Source organism: Oncorhynchus kisutch, linkage group LG15 (genome assembly GCF_002021735.2).
Source record: "Oncorhynchus kisutch isolate 150728-3 linkage group LG15, Okis_V2, whole genome shotgun sequence".
Lineage (NCBI taxonomy): Eukaryota > Metazoa > Chordata > Actinopteri > Salmoniformes > Salmonidae > Oncorhynchus > Oncorhynchus kisutch.
The window spans coordinates 80,647,872-80,671,451 of record NC_034188.2 but is presented as its reverse complement, the minus strand read 5'-3'; the positions used below and the strand labels follow the sequence as shown (position 1 = coordinate 80,671,451).

Below are 23,580 nucleotides of genomic sequence, written 5' to 3'. Positions count from 1 at the left end.
CCCTTCCTGGTAGTCTAGTCTGAAAACTTACCCCAACCCCTTCCTGGTAGTCTAGTCCAGTCTGAAAACTTACCCCAACCCCTTCCTGGTAGTCTATTCCAGTCTGAAAACCTTCCCTGTTCCCTTCCTGGTAATGTAGTCCAGTCTGAAAACTTTCTCTATTCCTTTCCTGGTACTCTAGTCCAGTCCAGTCCAGTCTGAAAACCTTCCCTAACAAATAATGATGTCATCACAGTTTTGTCTCTGTTCTCTGATTGACTAGTCATTTTATGACTCTCTCTCTGTTCTGTGATTGGTTATTCATTTTCTAAATCTGTCTCTCTGTTCTTTGATTGGTTAATTATGTTATGACTCTGTGTCTTTGTTCATTAATTGGTTATTCATTATATAAATCTGTCTCTGTTCTTTGATTGGTTAATTATGTTATGACTCTGTCTCTTTGTTCACTGAATGTTCATTCATGTTATGAATCTGTCTCTCTGTTCTCTGATTGGTGGATGTGGTTTAGTCCCGGGGATCACTGGTATCCTATTGGTCCTCATCCTCTTCCTGATGTTCACTGCCTCTTCCTACTGCATCAGGTAAAACTCTTAAGTTACCCTGGACAAGTGCGTCTGCTACATTTCTTAAATGTGTGTCTGTCAGTCTTAGATGGCCAGGATAAAGGGACCAACTACCAGTGTGGCCAAACCTATGTCATTACTGAGGTCACAGGGGGCGGCAAGGAGAGGTCCTGTGCTTTGATTTAGACTGGGTCCTGATTGTGGTGTCTTCTGCCTTGCCTGTTGTAATTTAATGCAGGATCAGAGGCAGCTCCACTTAGGCCTTAGGACAGCACCTGTGTGTGTGTGTGTGTGTGTGTGTGTGTGTGTGTGTGTGTGTGTGTGTGTGTGTGTGTGTGTGTGTGTGTGTGTGTGTGTGTGTGTGTGGAGGGTGTGTGTGTGTGTGTGTGTGTGTGTATGTGTGTGTGTGTGTGTGTGTGTGTGTGTGTGTGTGTGTGTGTGTGTGTGTGTGTGTGTGTGTGTATGGAGGGTGTGGGTGTGAGTCCCAGTATTGTAGGGAGACACTGATGTTCAAAGGGTGATGTGGTCATGGGTGTGGGTGTTCAGAGCGTTCTTGGAGGGTGACTGCGTTTCAACTGTTGTTTGGTGTAACACACACACACACACACACACACACACACACACACACACACACACACACACACACACACACTCTCACTGTCCTGCCCTCCACTTGTTTAAGAGACCCTGTAAATTAAAAGGCGTGGCTCTTCATGTCTTCAGTTATGCTCTGACCTCTCTCTTGCTCTTCTCCTGGATCATTTCTCCCCTTTGTCTGCTTTTCTCCAACACTCGTATCTTCCTGTCATTCCACAGCACTCCCTAAAATAGGTTTTCTGCAGAAAATGTGAAAATATGTCGTTGTGGACCTTGTGGTAATCTGATGTATGAAAATATGTGTTGATGTCAATGAGACTTTACAGTCATCTGATGTATCATGATATCATCATGTTTGTGGAATGTCCTCTGTGTTTCAGGGTGTCCAACTATGAGATATTCTGGTACACCCACAACCTCTTCATAGTGTTCTACATCATACTGATTGTGCATGTGGTCGGGTAAGTTAACTTATCGCCTTTGGTATGGGGACTATGTGGCTGTGGCTGTGTGTGTGTGTCTGATTAAAGGTGTCAGCATGCTTCAGTTCGGCTGGTGCCTAGCCAAACTCGGCTAGCTGAACCAAACAAGTGTGCTTACATACTCCTTTAAAATACCTTCGCTTGAAATATAACGAAAAAACTTCAATAGTTATGTTTGTCTAATAGAGGTCCAGAATTCCGTTGTGGAGATGGGAGAACCTTCCAGAAGGACAACCATCTCTGCAGCACTCTGCCAATCAGGCCTTTATGGTAGAGTGGCCAGGCAGAAGCCACTCCTCAGTAAAAGGCACATGACAGCCTACTTGGAGTTTGTCAAAAGGCACCTAAAGGACTCAGACAATGAGAAACCAGATCATTTGGTCTGATGGAACCAAGATTGAACTCTTTGACCTGAACGCCAAGCATCACGTCTGGAGGAAACCTGCCACTATCCCTACAGTGAAGCAGAGACTTGCTTTCAGCGGCAGGGACTGGGAGACTAGTCAGGATCGAGGGAAAGATGAATGGAGCAAAGTACAGAGAGTTCACTGATGAAAACCTGATCCAGAGTGCTCAGCATCTCATACTGGGGTAAAGGTTCACCTTCCAACAAGATAACGACCCTAAGCACACAACCAAGACAACGCAGGAGTGGCTTCGGGACAAGTCTCTGAATGTCCTTTAGTGACCCAGCCGGAATTGAACCCGATCCAACATCTCTGGAGAGACCTGAAAATTAGCTGTGCAGCGACGCTCCCCATCCCACCTGACAGAGCTTGAGAGGATCTACAGAGAAGAATGGGATAAAATCCCCAAATACAGGTGTGCCAAGCTCTTCCGAACTGTTTCGGCTGGGAAACATGAGGACGCCTTGATTAAGGGGTTAGTCATGACAGAGTAGTACTATCGGTATGTTTTCATAGTGTTGGATACAGAGAGGTATAGAATGCATTTTAATGGCATTACTATCATATTATTGCATCAGTCCAGACCGAGCTGACGTTGAGCTGTCCCCATCAGGTCCTCTCAGCCACCAGGGTTCCATTACAGTCGTAGTAACACACTGACACATTCACTTTGTTCCTCAACTCTACTGCCCCAGGTTAACACACACCCACACACATGTACCTGTAGACTTTTAGAATCTTCAGAGCCGGAATGTTGTGTTCTTCTTTATCATCATCATCATCATCATCATCTTTTCTCACTCTTTTTCATCCTATAGTGGTGCTCTGAAATACCAGACCAACTTTGAGGCCCACCCCCCTGGCTGCCTCAGAGCCAATCAGACTAACCCGGACAAGACGGAGGAGGAGTCAGGACAGGCTGAAGGAGATGGACGGAGCTGCAGGGAGGAGGCTCGGTTCCAACCCAACTCACCTGAGGTGTGTGTGGGGGGGGGGGGGGGGGGGGTGTAGGGGAGGATGGGAGGTGAGGTGATGGGAGGTGAGGTGAGGTGATGGGGTGTAGGGGAAGAGTGATGGGGTGTAGGGGAGGAGTGATGGGGTGTAGGGGAGGATGGGGGTGAGTTGGAGTGATGGGGTGTAGGGGAGGACTGATGGGGTGTAGGGGAGGATGGGGGTGAGTTGGAGTGATGGGGTGTAGGGGAGGATGGGAGGTGAGGTGGAGTGATGGGGTGTAGGGGAGGATGGGGGTGAGTTGGAGTGATGGGGTGTAGGGGAGGACTGATGGGGTGTAGGGGAGGATGGGAGGTGAGGTGGAGTGATGGGGTGTAGGGGAGATGAGGTGGAGTGATGGGGTGTAGGGGAGGATGGGAGGTGAGTTGGAGTGATGGGGTGTAGGGGAGGATGGGTGTGAGGTGGAGTGAGGAGTGTAGGGGAGGATGGGAGGTAGGGGAGGGGTGAAGGCCTCTCTGTGTGCACATGCTTGTTAAGCGACAGTGTTGTCTCATAAAATCAAATCTCTGGACTTGCCTCTCTCTAGCTGGGAGTAATTAGTGTATGTGTGTGTGTGTGTGTGTGTGTGGTTGTGTGTGTGTGTGTGTGCATGTAGACCTGGCTGTGGGTGTCTGGTCCTCTGTGTCTCTACTGTGCTGAGAGGCTATATCGTTACATACGGAGCAACTCCCCCGTCACCATAGTTGCTGTCGTCAGACATCCCTGTGACGTCATCGAGCTGCGCATGCTGAAGAAGGACTTTAAAGCCCACCCGGGGCAGGTGAGTGACAGGTAGAGTTACTATAGTAACCACACTGTGGCATGGCTATGGACTAAGTTAGCAGTAAGGTAACACTTACTCTGCCATATTACTAACACCTCAACCAAAGTAGCAAAAAGGTAGTTGTTTCTGCCATATTACTTACCTGAGATCTGTACAAAGTCTCAAGTATGGAGATATAGTAGTGAGTCACTAACAAAAGATGTGTTGTGCAAATATAGAATGCAACTTTTAAATAAAAATCTGGTGGGGCGAGGGAATGGTTTGGAATCTGGTGAGGTGAGGGAATGGTCTGGAATCTGGTGGGGCGAGGGAATGGTCTGGAATCTGGTGAGGCAAGGGAATGGTCTGGAATCTGGTGAGGCAAGGGAATGGTCTGGAATCTGGTGAGGCAAGGGAATGGTCTGGAATCTGGTGAGGCAAGGGAATGGTCTGGAATCTGGTGAGGCAAGGGAATGGTCAGGAATCTGGTGAGGCGAGGGAATGGTTTGGAATCTGTTGGGGCGAGGGAATGGTCTGGAATCTGGTGGGGCGAGGGAATGGTTTGGAATCTGTTGGGGCGAGGGAATGGTCTGGAATCTGGTGAGGCGAGGGAATGGTCTGGAATCTGGTGGGGCGAGGGAATGGTTTGGAATCTGTTGGGGCGAGAGAATGGTTTGGAATCTGGTGGGGCGAGGGATTGGTTTGGAATCTGGTGGGGCGAGGGAATGGTTTGGAATCTGGTGGGGCGAGGGAATCGTTTGGAATCTGGTGGGGCGAGGGATTGGTTTGGAATCTGGTGGGGCGAGGGAATGGTTTGGAATCTGGTGGGGCGAGGGAATGGTTTGGAATCTGGTGGGGCGAGGGAATGGTTTGGAATCTGGTGGGGCGAGGGAATGGTTTGGAATCTGGTGGGGCGAGGGAATGGTCTGGAATCTGGTGGGGCGAGGGAATGGTTTGGAATCGGGTGGGGCGAGGGAATGGTTTGGAATCTTGCAGTAGTCATGAGTAGAACAGCTGTAGAGTTTAAGATTTGATTTTTTTCTCTGTCTCTGTTCTCCCTCTGTCTTTTCTCCCTCTCCTCGTCCTTTCTCAGTACATTGTACTAAACTGTCCCAGTGTGTCATCATTTGAAAACCATCCTTTCACTCTGACTGCGGTAAGTTGGTTCAGTTGATTTTCTCACAAATCAAACAACAAATGTGCAGATCGAGGTCTTCTGAACAGCTAGAGGCTTCCTCACACAGTACAAGATATCAATTCACCATGCTTTCTCTTCATACCTCAAACATGACATAATACTCACATCTAAAGGCACGTGCTACAACCAAACTTTTTACCCCCTGGTATACGAACAGTTCTCTCTCTCTCTGAGGCCCCTTGGATCCAGTTCTCTCATTGATGTGGAGGCAGGGGGGGTTAGGTTTAGGGTTAGGGTTAAGCTGGTAGATTGACTGCTGACACTTTAAATCCCTCACACATCAGCTACAGTTCTTTATTAATTTGGCAGAATAAGAGACTTTACTTCAGGAATCTGATCCACTCCTTTTTAACATTCACACACGCACAGACGTGCGCGCGCGCGCACGTACACACATCATATATACACACACACACACACACACACACACACACACACACACACACACACACACGCACACACGCACACACACACGCACACATGCACACACACACTCAATGTACATGCACATTGCTTTCCTGTTGGCAGACAGTGTTACTGCCCTCAGGGGTCTGTCTGCTCTTTGTCAGTGATTCTGCTACAATCCCCCCAAAAACACCAGGCCGAGGCACGCTCAGTGCGTGTGTGTGTGTGCTCAGGAGTGTGTATGTGAATGACTCATTGTCTGTGCTCTCCCTTGCAGTGTCCCACGGAGAAGAAAGAAACTTTAGGAATACATCTCAGAGTGGTGGGAGACTGGACTGGTGAATGAACACACACACACACACACACACACACACACACACACACACACACACACACACACACACACACACACACACACACACACACACACACACACACACACACACACACTCACACACACACACACACACACACACACACACACACACACACACACACACACACATACACTCACACACATAAAAAAACACACACACACACACACACACACACACACACACACACACACACACACACTCTCACACACACACGCAACACACAACACACTCACACACACACACAACACACTCACACACACACTCACACACACACACACACAACACACACACACTCACACACACACTCACACACACAACACACAACACACAACACACTCACTCACACACACAACACACTCACACACACTCACACACACACAACACACAACACACTCACACACACACACAACACACTCACACACACTCTCACACACACACACACGCAACACACAACACACTCACACACACACACAACACACTCACACACACACTCACACACACACACACACAACACACACACACTCACACTCACACACACAACACACAACACACTCACTCACACACACAACACACTCACACACACACACAACACACTCACACACACTCTCACACACACACACACACACACACACACACACACACTCACACACACACTCACACACACACTCACACACACTCTCACACACACACACACTCACACACACACTCACACACACTCTCACACACACACACTCTATCACACATGGCTCCAGCAGTATTAGTACAGGGTTCTAAGAGCTAACATGGCTCCAGCAGTATTAGTACAGGGTTCTAAGAGCTACATGGCTCTAGCAGTATTAGTACAGGGTTCTAAGAGCTAACATTGCTATAGCAGTATTAGTGCAGGGTTCTGAGGGCTAACATAGTTCTAGCAGTGGCTCTAACATGACTCTACAGCCAGTCCTACCACAACCCCAAACAAGCTACAGTACAGCCAGTCCTACCACAACCCTGAACAGGCTACAGTACAGCTAGTCCTACCACAACCCCAAACAAGCTAGAGTACTGCTAGTCCTACCACAACCCCAAACAAGCTACAGTACTGCTAGTCCTACCACAACCCCAAACAGGCTACAGTACAGCTAGTCCTACCACAACCCCAAACAAGCTACAGTACTGCTAGTCCTACCACAACCCCATACAAGCTACAGTACTGCCAGTCCTACCACAACCCCAAACAAGCTATAGTACTGCTAGTCCTACCACAACCCCAAACAGGCTACAGTACAGCTAGTCCTACCACAACCCCAAACAAGCTACAGTACTGCTAGTCCTACCACAACCCCAAACAAGCTACAGTACTGCTAGTCCTACAACAACCCCAAACAAGCTACAGTACTGCTAGTCCTACCACAACCATGAACAAGCTTCAGTACTGCTAGTCCTACCACAACCCCAAACAAGCTACAGTACAGCTAGTCCTACCAAAACCCCATACAACCTACAGTACAGCCAGTCCTACCACAACCCCAAACAAGCTACAGTACTGCTAGTCCTACCACAACCCCAAACAAGCTACAGTACAGCCAGTCCTACCACAACCCCAAACAAGTTACCCCATACAACCTGTCTGTTCTCCCCCTCTCATCTCATGCCTTGTCATGTCTGTTCTCCCCCTCTCGTCTCATGCCTTGTCCTGTCTGTTCTCTCCCTCTCGTCTCATGCCTTGTCGTGTCTGTTCTCCCCCTCTCGTCTCATGCCTTGTCCTGTCTGTTCTCCCCCTCTCGTCTCATGCCTTGTCGTGTCTGTTCTCCCCCTCTCGTCTCATGCCTTGTCCTGTCTGTTCTCCCCCTCTCGTCTCATGCCTTGTCCTGTCTGTTCTCCCCCTCTCGTCTCATGCCTTGTCGTGTCTGTTCTCCCCCTCTCGTCTCATGCCTTGTCCTGTCTGTTCTCCCCCTCTCGTCTCATGCCTTGTCGTGTCTGTTCTCCCCCTCTCGTCTCATGCCTTGTCGTGTCTGTTCTCCCCCTCTCGTCTCATGCCTTGTCCTGTCTGTTCTCCCCCTCTCGTCTCATGCCTTGTCCTGTCTGTTCTCCCCCTCTCGTCTCATGCCTTGTCCTGTCTGTTCTCCCCCTCTCGTCTCATACCTTGTCCTGTCTGTTCTCCCCCTCTTGTCTCATGCCTTGTCCTGTCTGTTCTCCCCCTCCCGTCTCATGCCTTGTCCTGTCTGTTCTCCCCCTCTCGTCTCATGCCTTGTCCTGTCTGTTCTCCCCCTCTCGTCTCATGCCTTGTCCTGTCTGTTCTCCTTTTCTTCACTCTCCTCCTCCACCTCCATCTTTTTTCTTTTGTCTCATTCCTCTCTTTTTCAGAACGTTTTACAGAGCTATTGCTTCCTGATCCAGGAGCCGAGTCAGAGATCCTACCCATGGTGCAACAGAGGAGATACCCAAAGTAGGTTTGACCCTGTGAGTGTGTGGGCGTGAGTGCCTACATTCCTAGAAATCAAAGGTGCTATCTAGAACATAAAAGGGTTCTTCAGCTGTCCCAATAGGAGAACCCGTTAAGGAAACTTTTTCAGTTCCAGGTAGAATCCTTTTCAGTTCTATGTAGAACCCTGTCAACAGAGGGTCCTACATGGAACCCAAAAGGATTCTACCTGGAACCAAAAAGGGTTATCCTATGGGGACAGCTGAAGAACCCTTATGGAACCATTTTCTAAGAGTGTAGGCATGTGTGTGTGGTAGAAGTAGTATAGTGTGCTAGTAGACCTTGGTAAGTCATTGTGAACTCAGGGGGCGTCAGCTTTGAGAGAGAGAGGTCAGAATTCAGAGAGTTAGAGGGGGTGGGGATAGAGGGACTCTATCTAGGAACACACAGTCACACACACACACACACACACACACACACACACACACACACACACACACACACACACACACACACACACACACACACACGCGCGCACACACACACAGACACACACACACACACACACACACACACACACACACACACACACACACACACACACACACACACACACACACACACACACACACACACACACACACACACACACACACACACACACACACACACACGCCCATGCACACACACACACCACTATATCTCTTGTCTTACCTCAGTAATGCAGCTGACATGATTTCCCATGAAGGCTCAGAATCACACAGAGGGGCAAAGTTTATGACCCTCTGACCCCTGCCCTCACACCCTTCCTGATGTATGTTTATGTGTGTCTGTCAATGTGTGTATGTGTCTGTGTGTGTGAGGCTCATAGATTTTTTTGTCTGTGGGCTGTGCTTAGTTGGGATCTGCACTTGTGATAGCATCCCCCACCTGACCAAACAACCTGGTCCAGATTGTCATCGTCACAGGTGTGTGTGTGCTCTCTAGACTGTTTTCCTTTTCTCATTCTCCTCTTGTTTATCTTTCTATCTTCTCACTCTTCCTCCCATCTCCTTCCTCTCTCTCACCTCCCATCTCTATTTCTCTCTCTCTATCTATCTCTCTGCTGTAGGGTTAGGGGGTGTTTATCAGCTCTGAGAATCCCCCCTCCATTCTATTTATTTGTTTAAGGGGTTATCATCCTGATCTCTCCTTCTGTCAGGCTGTGGGACTGGCATGCAGGATGTCGCCTGTTTGTTTATGTTTGCCTGACCTTATAGGAAGTCATCGGGATCCCGAGTGTGTGTGTGTGTGTGTGTGTGTGTGTGTGTGTGTGTGTGTGTGTGTGTATACAGTGTGTGTGTATATACAGTGTGTGTGTGTGGTGTCCTAGTTTACGATTAATTTACTATAAATGAGGTCCTGCGAGTATAGACCACCACAAGGATGTAGGTGAATATAGAGTATAGACCACCACAAGGAGGTAGGTGAGCATAGAGTATAGACCACCACAAGGATGTAGGTGAGCATAGAGTATAGACCACCACAAGGATGTAGGTGAATATAGAGTATAGACCACCACAAGGATGTAGGTGAATATAGAGTATAGACCACCACAAGGATGTAGGTGAATATAGAGTATAGACCACCACAAGGATGTAGGTGAACATAGAGTATAGACCACCACAAGGATGTAGGTGAATATAGAGTATAGACCACCACAAGGATTTATAGTCGAAGTCAGAAGTTTACATACACTTAAGCTCGAGTCATTAAAACTCGTTTTTCAACCACTCCACAAATTTCTTGTTAACAAACTATAGTTTTGGCAAGTCGGTTAGGACATCTACTTTGTGCATGACACAAGTCATTTTTCCAACTATTGTTTACAGACAGATTATTTCACCGATAATTCACTGTATCACAATTCCAGTGGGTCAGAAGTTTACATACACTAAGTTGACTGTGCCTTTAAACAGCTTGGAAAATGTCAGAAAATGATGTCATGGCTTTAGAAGCTTCTGAAAGGCTAATTGAAATCATTTTTGTCAATTGGAGGTGTACCTGTGGATGAATTTCAAGGCCTACCTTCAAACTCTGTGCCTCTTTTCTTGACATCATGGGAAAATCAAAAGAAATCAGCCAAGACATCAGAAAAAAATTGTAGACCCCCGCAAGGAGGGGGGAGTTTGTTCCTGCTCTCAAGCGATGAAGGAGGAGGAAGTGTGTTCCTGCTCTCTAGAGATGAAGGAGGAGGAAGTGTGTTCCTGCTCTCTAGAGATGAAGGAGGAGGAAGTGTGTTCCTGCTCTATAGAGATGGGGGAAATGTGTTCCTGCTCTATAGAGATGGAGGGGGAAGTGTGTTCCTGCTCTCTAGAGATGAAGGAGGAGGAAGTGTGTTCCTGCTCTATAGAGATGAAGGAGGGGGAATTGTGTTCCTGCTCTCTAGAGATGAGGGGGAAGTGTGTTCCTGCTCTCTAGAGATGAGGGGGAAGTGTGTTCCTGCTCTCTAGAGATGAGGGGGAAGTGTGTTCCTGCTCTCTAGAGATGAGGGGGAAGTGTGTTCCTGCTCTCTAGAGATGAGGGGGAAGTGTGTTCCTGCTCTCTAGAGATGGAGGGGGAAGTGTGTTCCTGCTCTCTAGAGATGATGGGGAAGTGTGTTCCTGCTCTCTAGAGATGAGGGGGAAGTGTGTTCCTGCTCTCTAGAGATGAGGGGGAAGTGTGTTCCTGCTCTCTAGAGATGAGGGGGAAGTGTGTTCCTGCTCTCTAGAGATGAGGGGGAAGTGTGTTCCTGCTCTCTGGACTGTTTTCCCTTTCTATCTTCTCACTCTTCCTCCCATCTCCTTCCTCTCTCTCACCTCCCATCTCTATTTCTCTCTCTCTATCTATCTCTCTGCTGTAGGGTTAGGGGGTGTTTATCAGCTCTGAGAATCCCCCCTCCATTCTATTTATTTGTTTAAGGGGTTATCATCCTGATCTCTCCTTCTGTCAGGCTGTGGGACTGGCATGCAGGATGTCGCCTGTTTGTTTATGTTTGCCTGACCTTATAGGAAGTCATCGAGATCCCGAGTGTGTGTGTGTGTGTGTGTGTGTGTGTGTGTGTGTGTGTGTGTGTGTGTGTGTGTGTGTGTGTGTGTGTGTGTGTGTGTGTGTGTGTGTGTGAGTGTGTATACAGTGTGTGTATATATACAGTGTGTGTGTGTGTGGTGTCCTAGTTTACGATAAATTTACTATAAATGAGGTCCTGCGAGTATAGACCACCACAAGGATGTAGGTGAATATAGAGTATAGACCACCACAAGGATGTAGGTGAATATAGAGTATAGACCACCACAAGGATGTAGGTGAATATAGAGTATCGACCACCACAAGGATGTAGGTGAACATACGAAAGCCACTTGTCATAATTGTCTCAAGTAGTGTGTAATTGTAACCCTCCCTCTCTGTGTGTAGGCTGTACGTGGATGGTCCGTTTGGCAGTTCGTCACAGGAAGTGTTTAACTACGAGGTCAGTCTGTGTGTGGCGGGTGGGATCGGAGTCACACCATTCGCCTGCGTTCTGCACGCCCTGCTGTGAGTGGCTGTCTAACAAGAGATGGTTGGTTGTTGGTTTACCATTGGTGGGAATATTTTGACATGTTCTTAATGCCCAAATTCTCACACTGTACTTTCTGTGTGTGTGTGTCTGTCTGTCTGTCTGTCTGTCTGTCTGTCTGTCTGTGTGTGTGTGTGTCTGTCTGACTGTCTGTCTGTCTGTCTGTCTGTCTGTCTGTCTGTCTGTCTGTCTGTCTGTCTGTCTGTCTGTCTGTGTGGTCTGTCTGTCTGTCTGTCTGTCTGTCTGTCTGTCTGTCTGTCTGTCTGTCTGTCTGTCTGTCTGTCTGTCTGTGTGTGTGTGTGTGTGTGTGTGTGTGTGTGTGTGTGTGTGTGTGTGTGTGTGTGTGTGTGTGTGTGTGTGTGTGTGTGTGTGTGTGTGTGTGTGTGGTCTGTCTCAGGGATGGCTGGAGGCATTTCCGTCTCAGGAGGCTATACTTTGTGTGGGTGTGCAGGGAGCTGCAGTCCTTCTACTGGTTTGCTGAGCTGCTGTGTGCCTTACATCACAAGGTCAGCCTGGGGACTAGGGGTTAAAGGTCAGGGTTAGATATCAGGCCAGAGGTCAGGGCTAAACATCAGGGGTAGAGTAACCAAATGTAGCAGGCGTAAAAGAAACGCCTGAGAAAGGTTCTCTTCTGCACTGTTCAACCAATCCAGGAAATGTGGAGGAAGATTTAATGTCCAAAAGCGGAAGTCTCTCTTTCCATTTCCCCTGAAAAGTGGAACATCCGGTCGTTGGGGACTTGGCAGAGGCTAGGGGTAGAGAGGTTGTATGGCACCCCCTGTGCTGAGGCCCGAGGCTGGGGTCTGTCTTTTACCTTTCTTCTCTTAGTGTGCTGTGTGTGTACTATTTAAAAACCTGCTGGTGCTCCCCCAGGGCAGGGGCAGAGTGCCCTCTACAGGTCTGTAGTGGAGAGGCTGATATCTGGGGTTATAGCATAGTCTAGTGACTGTAGTGGAGGGGCTGATATCTGGGGTTATAGCACAGTCTAGTGTCTGTAGTGGAGAGGCTGATATCTGGGGTTATACCGCCATCTAGTGACTAGTAGAGGGGCTGATATCTGGGGTTATAGCTGTAGTATCAGCCCCTCTACTAGTCACTAGATGGCGCTATAACCCCAGATATCAGCCTCTCCACTACAGACCTGTAGAGGGCGCTCTGTCCCTGCCCTGGGGGAGCACCAGCAGGTTTTTAAATAGTCTAGTGTCTAGTGACTGTAGTGGAGGGGCTGATATCTGGGGTTATATCACCATTTAGATAATAGTAGTAGATAATAGTGTCTATTCGAGCTTTGAGCGGTAAATGGAGACAATTTAGGACATACTTGACTTCAATTATATGATATAACACATTTATATGGTTACTATTAAACAACTATCTGTTCAACTGCTTGCTATGGTTACGGTTTGGTTTAGAATATGGGTTAGGGTCAGATCTAGGGTTAGGGCTAAGTTTAGGGTCAGAGCTAGGGTTAGGGTTAAGTTTAGGGTCAGATCTAGGGTGAGGGCTAAGTTTAGGGTCAGAGCTAGGGTTAGGGTTAAGTTTAGGGTCAGAGCTAGGGTTAGGGCTAAGTTTAGGGTCAGAGCTAGGGTTAAGTTTAGGGTCAGAGCTAGGGTTAGGGTTAAGTTTAGGGTTAGGGTTAAGTTTAGGGTCAGAGCTAGGGTTAGGGTTAAGTTTAGGGTCAGAGCTAGGGTTAGGGTTAAGTTTAGGGTCAGAGCTAGGGTTAGGGTTAAGTTTAGGGTCAGAGCTAGGGTTAGGGTTAAGTTTAGGGTCAGGGTTAGGGTTAAGTTTAGGGTCAGAGCTAGGGTTAGGGTTACGTTTAGGGTCAGAGCTAGGGTTAGGGCTAAGTTTAGGGTTAGGGTTAAGTTTAGGGTCAGAGCTAGGGTTAGGGTTAAGTTTAGGGTCAAAGCTAGGGTTAGGGCTAAGTTTAGGGTCAGAGCTAGGGTTAGGGTTAAGTTTAGGGTCAAAGCTAGGGTTAGGGTTACGTTTAGGGTCAGAGCTAGTGTTAGGGTTAAGTTTAGGGTCAGAGCTAGGGTTAGGGTTAAGTTTAGGGTCAGAGCTAGGGTTAGGGTTAAGTTTAGGGTCAGAGCTAGGGTTAGGGTTAAGTTTAGGGTCAGAGCTAGGGTTAGGGCTAAGTTTAGGGTCAGAGCTAGGGTTAGGGTTAAGTTTAGGATCAGAGCTAGGGTTAGGTTTAAGTTTAGGGTCAGAGCTAGGGTTAGGGTTAAGTTTAGGGTTAGGGTTAAGTTTAGTGTCAGAGCTAGGGTTAGGGTTAAGTTTAGGGTCAGAGCTAGGGTTAGGGTTAAGTTTAGGGTCAGAGCTAGGGTTAGGGTTAAGTTTAGGGTCAGAGCTAGGGTTAGGGTTAAGTCTAGTGTCAGAGCTAGGGTTAGGGTTAAGTCTAGTGTCAGAGCTAGGGTTAGGGTTAAGTTTAGGGTCAGAGCTAGGGTTAGGGTTAAGTCTAGTGTCAGAGCTAGGGTTAGGGTTGGTACAGTGGCTGGCGAAAGTATTCATACCCCTTGCCATTTTCCCTATTTTGTTGCCTGGAATGAAAATAGATTTTGGGGAGTTTGTATCATTTGATTTACACAACATTCCTACGACTTTGAAGATGCAAAATGTTTTTTATTGTGTAACAAACAAGAAATAAGACAAAAAAACAGAAAACTTCAGTGTGCATAACTATTCACCCCCCCAAAGTAAATGCTTTGTAGAGCCACTTTTTGCAGCAATTACAGTTGCAAATCTCTTACAAGCTCTATAAGCTTGGCACATCTAGCCACTGGGATTTTTGCCCATTCTTCAAGGCAAACTGCTCTAGGTCCTTCAAGTCGGATGGGTTCCGCTGGTGTACAGCAATCTTTAAGTCATACCACTGATTCTCAATTGGATTGAGGTCTGGGCTTTGACTAGGCCATTCCAAGACATTTAAATGTTTCCCCTTAAACCACTCGAGTGTTGCTTTAGCAGTATGCTTAGGGTCATTGTCCTGCTGGAAGGTGAACCTCTGTCCCAGTCTCAAATCTCTGGAAGACTGAATTGGTTTCCCTCAACAATTTCCCTGTATTTAGCACCACCCATCATTCCTTAAATTCTGACCAGTGTCCCAGTCCCTGCAGATGGAAACACATCCCCACAGCATGATGCTGCCACCACCATGCTTCACTGTGGGGATGTCCTAGGCTATATGGACATCTTTATCAAGTGTGCCTATAATTTTGGACTCCACTGTATCTGCGTATTAGGCATGTTTATATAACCTCCCCTCTTTCTCTATCTCACCCTCTCTCTCACCCCCCCTTTCTATCCTTATTGCTCTGTCTCACCCTCTCTCTCGCTCTCTTTCTCATTCCATCTCTCTCCCCCCTCACCTCGCTCTCTTTCTCATTCCATCTCTCTCCCCCCTCCCCTCTCTCTCTTTCTCCCCCCTCCCCTCTCTCTCTTTCTCATTCCATCTCTCTCCCCCCTCCCCTCGCTCTCTTTCTCATTCCATCTCTCTCCCCCCTCCCTCCCTTCTCTCTCTTTCTCATTCCATCTCTCTCCCCCCTCCCCTCTCTCTCTTTCTCATTCCATCTCTCTCCCCCCTCTCTCTCGCTCTCTTTCTCATTCCATCTCTCTCCCCCCTCCCTTCTCTCTCTTTCTCATTCCATCTCTCTCCCCCCTCCCTCCCTTCTCTCTCTTTCTCATTCCATCTCTCTCCCCCCTCTCTCTCGCTCTCTTTCTCATTCCATCTCTCTCCCCCCCCCCTCCCCTCTCTCTCTTTCTCATTCCATCTCTCTCCCCCCTCCCCTCTCTCTCTTTCTCATTCCATCTCTCTGTCTCATCCTCTCTCTCTCACTCTAGCTGTGGAAGGAAAACAGACCTGACTATCTGAACCTACAGCTCTTCGTCAGCCAGACAGATGGACTTCAGGTGAGACTCAAAGACACCGTCAGTCAATCAATCAGTCAGTCAGTCAGTCAGTCAGTAAGTCAGTGAGTTAGTCAGTCAACCAGTCAGTCAGTCAGTGAGTCAATCAATCAGTCAGTCAGTCAATCAGTGTGTCAGTCAGTCAGTCCGTCAATCGGTCCATCAATCAGTCAGTGAGTCAATCAGTCAGTCAGTCAGTCCGTCAATCAGTCAGTCAGTGAGTCAATCAGTCAGTCAATCCGTCAGTCAGTCAGTCACTCAGTCCGTCAATCAGTCAGTCAATCAGTCAATCAATCAGTCAGTCAATCGGTCAGTCAGTCAATCGGTCAATCAGTCAGTCAGTGAGTCATTCAGTCAGTCAGTCTTCACTCACTCCATCCAGCCAGCCAGCCAGCCAGCCAGCCAGCCAGCCAGCCAATAGAGGACAGGGTACACCACAGATTGGTGAAGAGAAAAAGATTGAGCGCTAGGAGATGACTAGAAAGAGTGAAGCATGTTAACCTTCACTGCGTTTAACTGTAGTTCACTGCTACCTTCAGTGTGTATGGAGATGGAATGTATTCTTTCAGTCTTTCCATTTCTCCTTTCTACAGCCGGACATCTTTCTAATCTCTCCCTCTCTTTCACTGTGTACCTTTCACTCTTTCTTTCCCTCAATGCCATTCTCTGGCGGAGCTGAAAGGATTGTACAAAGCAATAGATATGGAAAGGAGAGAGAGCAAGTAAACTGGCACTTCTTAGTTTAGAAGTAAGGGTTGTGTTGTGGGTTTTAGTGTGTGTGTGTGCACTGGACTGTGTTCTCTATTCAGCCCCTCTGGCAGTTCTTTCACAGAGTCTTTCAGAAGGTGTTTTATTAGTGCAGTTCTTTCACAGAGTCTTTCAGAAGGCGTTTTATTAGTGCAGTTCTTTCACAGAGTCTTTCAGAAGGCGTTTTATTAGTGCAGTTCTTTCACAGAGTCTTTCAGAAGGTGTTTTATTAGTGCAGTTCTTTCACAGAGTCTTTCAGAAGGTGTTTTATTAGTGCAGTTCTTTCACAGAGTCTTTCAGAAGGCGTTTTATTACTGCTCTCCTTTCACAGTCTTTTTAATGTCCCTCTGCCTCCAGCTAGCAGACATGGGGATCTTGTTCAGGGCTCACGGTTCAGAGGCATACAATAAGTAGACTTTTAATATCGCAGCTATTTATTATCATACAAACCAGTTCAAACAGTTGATGCTATTTTCCATGTAAGACTCAGGCCTGTACTCATAGTGTAGGTAACAGTTTCCCCTAACTCCTGATGCAGGGTCAGATATGTTTTCATCCACCTAAAACCCATTGGTTTGGGGTTAGGGTAATCTGGTTCTAGATCTGAGGCTAGGGTAATCTGGTTCTAGATCTGAGGCTAGGGTAATCTGGTTCTAGATCTGAGGCTAGGGTAATCTGATCCTAAATCTGGGGCTAGTGTAATCTGATCCTAGATCTGAGGCTAGGGTAATCTGGTTCTAGATCTGAGGCTAGGGTAATCTGATCCTAAATCTGGGGCTAGTGTAATCTGATCCTAGATCTGAGGCTAGGGTAATCTGATCCTAAATTCTGGGGCTAGTGTAATCTGATCCTAGATCTGAGGCTGGGTAATCTGATCCTAAATTCTGGGGCTAGGGTAATCTGATCCTAAATCTGGGGCAAAGCGTAACTTCTACCTGGATCTCTAAAAACACTAGCTCATTATACATTTTCTGTGTTCTGTTTCCTGTCCAGAACATCTCTGAGGAGAGGTACCGCCCCCTGAGTTCCCGGCTGATGATTGGCCGACCGAGGTGGAAGTTGCTCTTTGAGGAGATTGGGAGGACCAATAAGCAGTGAGTAAAATGTTTGGAGTGTTTAAAGACATCTTCTGATTGGATAATTTGAGGATATTGTGGTCATGTTGATTTCTGTATTGTGTGTGCTTTCCTCAGTAAGCGGGTGGGGGTGTTCTGCTGTGGGCCTAAAGGCATCTCCAGGACTCTGCACAGACTGTGTAACTCAGACCGCTATTCAGGAACCACGTTTGAGTTCAACAAAGAGTCCTTCAGCTGAGACCAGCTCCCCCTCACCGTGACCCCTAACCATAGGCTCTGACCCCTGATCCCAGACTCACATTGAGACAGGTGACTTGAACCTACCATGAAGTGACTCACTGGTTCTCCTTCCATCAGAGAGAAGCATCTCACACTCACTGGTGTTGAGTGACGTCATCAGCGGGCAACTGGGACTTGTTCACGAACCAAGAAGACCTGGTTGTAAGCCACCATTTTGAGAAAACACTGCCATATTGCTTGCCTCACACAAACGCAGTCCTTTCGAATGGTGGAGAAGTGCCATGGGGTAGGGCCGAGGGGTTGATTTGGGATGGGGTTACCCTTCTGTGTGGGGGCATCGGGGCCTCGGGGCCTAGGGACAACCCTTTGCCACTCTGTAAGGGACTGTACAGGAATTAGTAGTTAGCTCTGGACCACAGAGAGATGCTGTACAACAACCTGATGTCTGTTATCACTTTCACTACCCTTCCTTCCTTCCTTCCTTCCTTCCTGTGCAATCATTTAAACTTTAAATCCTCTATGTATTCTAAGTCAAAGCAAAGTCAACCAGTCAAAGCAAAGTCAACCAGTCAAAGCAAACTCAACCAGTCAAAGCAAAGTCAACCAGTCAAAGCAAACTCAACCAGTCAAAGCAAAGTCAACCAGTCAAAGCAAACTCAACCAGTCAAAGCAAAGTCAACCAGTCAAAGCAAACTCAACCAGTCAAAGCAAAGTCAACCAGTCAAAGCAAAGTCAACCAGTCAAAGCAAAGTCAACCAGTCAAAGCAAACTCAACCAGTCAAAGCAAAGTCAACCAGTCAAAGCAAACTCAACCAGTCAAAGCAAAGTCAACCAGTCAAAGCAAAGTCAACCAGTCAAAGCAAAGTCAACCAGTCCTGGTGCCAGTATTTTAGTAATTGTTTTATATTTCAATTATTTATATTGTTTAAAGTTACTAGATGTACTTTTCTCTCATTGTGTTTCACCATTTCTTCTAATGTGTCCCATTTAAGACTGAACAACAAAACAGCTTTACACTTTACCAAACCATACATATTTACCATTGATTAAGTATTGAAGAAATATATACAGTATATATATTTAATTGTTTCTGAATAATGTTTTTTGGATGTTGGATTGTTTTGATGAGAGCAAAGCACAACCCTAATTAAATAGGTTTTATACAGATCTATTTACTACATGTTAACTACACGGGTACTACATGTTAACTACACGGGTACTACATGGACACTATGCGTCCACTGTCTGTTTCTACGAACTTGTTGTCTTTCCACAGCCAGTACAGCCCAAAATATCTCGGACACACACATTTTATCAAGACGGATTTAATGCACCATATAAAAATACAATTTATATCATTAATTAATCTCAAAGTGGCATAGTTATTATACAGTACACAGTTATCATACAGTACACAGTATTATACAGTACACAGTATCATACAGTACACAGTATCAACATGACACAGTATCATACAGTACACAGTATCATACAGTACACAGTATCATACAGTACACAGTATCATACAGTACACAGTATCATACAGTACACAGTATCATACAGTACACAGTATCATACAGTACACAGTATCATACAGTACACAGTATCATACAGTACACAGTATCATACAGTACACAGTATCATACAGTACACAGTATCAACAGTACACAGTATCATACAGTACACAGTATCATACAGTACACAGTATCATACAGTACACAGTATCATACAGTACACAGTATCAACAGTACACAGTATCATACAGTACACAGTATCATACAGTACACAGTATCATACAGTAACACAGTATCAACAGTACACAGTATCATACAGTACACAGTATCATAAGTACAGTATCATACAGTACACAGTATCATACAGTACACAGTATCATACAGTACACAGTATCAACAGTACACAGTATCATACAGTACACAGTATCAACAGTACACAGTATCAACAGTACACAGTATCATACAGTACACAGTATCATACAGTACACAGTATCATACAGTACACAGTATCATACAGTACACAGTACATACAGTACACAGTATCATACAGTACACAGTATCATACAGTACACAGTATCATACAGTACACAGTATCATACAGTACACAGTATCATACAGTACACAGTATCATACAGTACACAGTATCAACAGTAACAGTATCATACAGTACACAGTATCATACAGTACACAGTATCATACAGTACACAGTATCATACAGTACACAGTATCATACAGTACACAGTATCAACAGTACACAGTATCATACAGTACACAGTATCATACAGTACACAGTATCAACAGTACACAGTATCATACAGTACACAGTATCAACAGTACACAAGAAGTACACAGTATCATACAGTACACAGTATCATACAGTACACAGTATCATACAGTACACAGTATCATTACAGTACACAGTATCAACAGTACACGTAATCAATCAGTACACAGTATCCATACAGTACACAGTATCAAACAGTGACACAGTATCATACAAGTACAACAGTATCATACAGTACCACAGTATTCATACAGTACACAGTAGCATACAGGTACACAGTATTCATACAGTACACAGTATCAACAGTACACAGTATCATACAGTACACAGTATCATACAGTACACAGTATCATACAGTACAACCCAGTAATTCAACAGTCACAGTACATACAGTACACAGTATCAACAGTACAACAGTTATACAAACAGTACACAGTATCAATACAGTACACAGTATGCATAAGTACACAGTATCAAGCAGTACACAGTATCATAAGTACATCAGTATCATAACAGTAACACAGTTCATACAGTACACAGTATCATACAGTACACAGTATCCTACAGTAACACAGTATCATACAGTACACAGTATCATACAGTACACAGTATCATACAGTACACAGTATCAACAGTACACAGTATCATACAGTACACAGTATCATACAGTACACAGTATCAACAGTACACAGTATCATACAGTACACAGTATCATACAGTACACAGTATCATACAGTACACAGTATCATACAGTACACAGTATCATACAGTACACAGTATCAACAGTACACAGTATCATACAGTACACAGTATCATACAGTACACAGTATCATACAGTACACAGTATCATACAGTACACAGTATCATACAGTACACAGTATCATACAGTACACAGTATCATACAGTACACAGTATCATACAGTACACAGTATCATACAGTACACAGTATCATACAGTACACAGTATCATACAGTACACAGTATCATACAGTACACAGTATCATACAGTACACAGTATCATACAGTACACAGTATCATACAGTACACAGTATCATACAGTACACAGTATCATACAGTACACAGTATCATACAGTACACAGTATCATACAGTACACAGTATCATACAGTACACAGTATCATACAGTACACAGTATCATACAGTACACAGTATCAACAGTACACAGTATCATACAGTACACAGTATCAACAGTACACAGTATCAACAGTACACAGTATCATACAGTACACAGTATTATACAGTACACAGTATCATACAGTACACAGTATCATACAGTACACAGTATCATACAGTACACAGTATCATACAGTACACAGTATCATACAGTACACAGTATCAACAGTACACAGTATCATACAGTACACAGTATCATACAGTACACAGTATCATACAGTACACAGTATCATACAGTACACAGTATCATAACAGTACACAGTATCATACAGTACACAGTATCATACAGTACACAGTATCAACAGTACACAGTATCATACAGTACACAGTATCAACAGTACACAGTATCAGTAACAGTATCAACAGTACACAGTATCATACAGTACACAGTATCATACAGTACACAGTATCATACAGTACACAGTATCATACAGTACACAGTATCATACAGTACACAGTATCAACAGTACAGCAGTATCATACAGTACACAGTATCAACAGTACACAGTATCATACAGTACACAGTATCATACAGTACACAGTATCATACAGTACACAGTATCATACAGTACACAGTATCATACAGTACACAGTATCAACAGTACACAGTATCATACAGTACACAGTATCATACAGTACACAGTATCATACAGTACACAGTATCAACAGTACACAGTATCATACAGTAACAGTATCAACAAGTACACAGTATCAACAGTACACAGTATCATACAGTACACAGTATCATACAGTACACAGTATCAACAGTACACAGTATCATACAGTACACAGATCATACATACACAGTATCATACAGTACACAGTATCATACAGTACACAGTATCATACAGTACACAGTAATCATACAGTACACAGTATCATACAGTACACAGCACAGTATCATACAGTACACAGTATCATACAGTACACAGTATCATACAGTACACAGTATCAACAGTACACAGTATCATACAGTACACAGTATCATACAGTACACAGTATCGACAGTACACAGTATCGACAGTACACCGTATCGACAGTACACAGTATCGACAGTACACCGTATCGACAGTACACCGTATCCACAGTACACAGTATCGACAGTACACAGTATCGACAGTACACCGTATCAACAGTACACAGTATCAACAGTACACAGTATCAACAGTACACAGTATCAACAGTACACAGTATCATACAGTACACAGTATCGACAGTACACCGTATCAACAGTACACCGTATCAACAGTACACAGTATCATACAGTACACAGTATCAACAGTACACAGTATCAACAGTACACAGTATCATACAGTACACAGTATCAACAGTACACAGTATCAACAGTACACAGTATCATACAGTACACAGTATCAACAGTACACAGTATCAACAGTACACAGTATCATACAGTACACAGTATCAACAGTACACAGTATCGACAGTACACAGTATCGACAGTACACAGTATCATACAGTACACAATATCAACAGTACACAGTATCATACAGTACACAGTATCAACAGTACACAGTATCATACAGTACACAGTATCATACAGTACACAGTATCAAACAGTACACAGTATCATACAGTACACAGTATCAACAGTACACAGTATCATACAGTACACAGTATCATACAGTACACAGTATCAACAGTACACAGTATCATACAGTACACAGTATCAACAGTACACAGTATCAACATGACACAGTAGCAACAGTACACAGTATCATACAGTACACAGTATTATACAGTACACAGTATCAACAGTACACAGTATCAACATGACACAGTATCAACAGTACACAGTATCATACAGTACACAGTATCATACAGTACACAGTATCATACAGTACACAGTATCAACATGACACAGTATCATACAGTACACAGTATTATACAGTTACACAGTATCATACAGTACACAGTATCAACAGTACACAGTATCATACAGTACACAGTATCAACAGTACACAGTATCATACAGTACACAGTATCATACAGTACACAGTATCAACAGTACACAGTATCGACAGTACACAGTATCATACAGTACACAGTATCAACAGTACACAGTATCATACAGTACACAGTATCAACATGACACAGTATCAACAGTACACAGTATCATACAGTACACAGTATCATACAGTACACAGTATCAACAGTACACAGTATCGACAGTACACAGTATCATACAGTACACAGTATCAACAGTACACAGTATCATACAGTACACAGTATCAACAGTACACAGTATCAACAGTACACAGTATCATACAGTACACAGTATCATACAGTACACAGTATCATACAGTACACAGTATCAACAGTACACAGTATCATACAGTACACAGTATCA

At 45.0% G+C, this 23,580-nt stretch overlaps 1 protein-coding gene across 1 annotated transcript in view; it reads left to right on the top strand.

The window, feature by feature from the left end:
- Positions 1 to 19,082, top strand: part of nox4 (NADPH oxidase 4) — a 35,415-nt gene extending 16,333 nt beyond the window's left edge. Inside the window, exons 7-18 of the mRNA XM_031791163.1 lie at positions 509 to 581; positions 1,541 to 1,621; positions 2,868 to 3,027; positions 3,656 to 3,820; positions 4,896 to 4,958; positions 5,683 to 5,743; positions 8,129 to 8,210; positions 11,619 to 11,738; positions 12,158 to 12,266; positions 15,595 to 15,663; positions 17,401 to 17,501; positions 17,601 to 19,082. Coding sequence (XP_031647023.1) covers positions 509 to 581; positions 1,541 to 1,621; positions 2,868 to 3,027; positions 3,656 to 3,820; positions 4,896 to 4,958; positions 5,683 to 5,743; positions 8,129 to 8,210; positions 11,619 to 11,738; positions 12,158 to 12,266; positions 15,595 to 15,663; positions 17,401 to 17,501; positions 17,601 to 17,721 — 1,205 coding nt within the window. The 3' untranslated portion in view covers positions 17,722 to 19,082. The remainder of the gene's footprint in view (positions 1 to 508; positions 582 to 1,540; positions 1,622 to 2,867; positions 3,028 to 3,655; positions 3,821 to 4,895; positions 4,959 to 5,682; positions 5,744 to 8,128; positions 8,211 to 11,618; positions 11,739 to 12,157; positions 12,267 to 15,594; positions 15,664 to 17,400; positions 17,502 to 17,600) is intronic.
- The last annotated feature ends 4,498 nt before the right edge of the window (positions 19,083 to 23,580 follow it).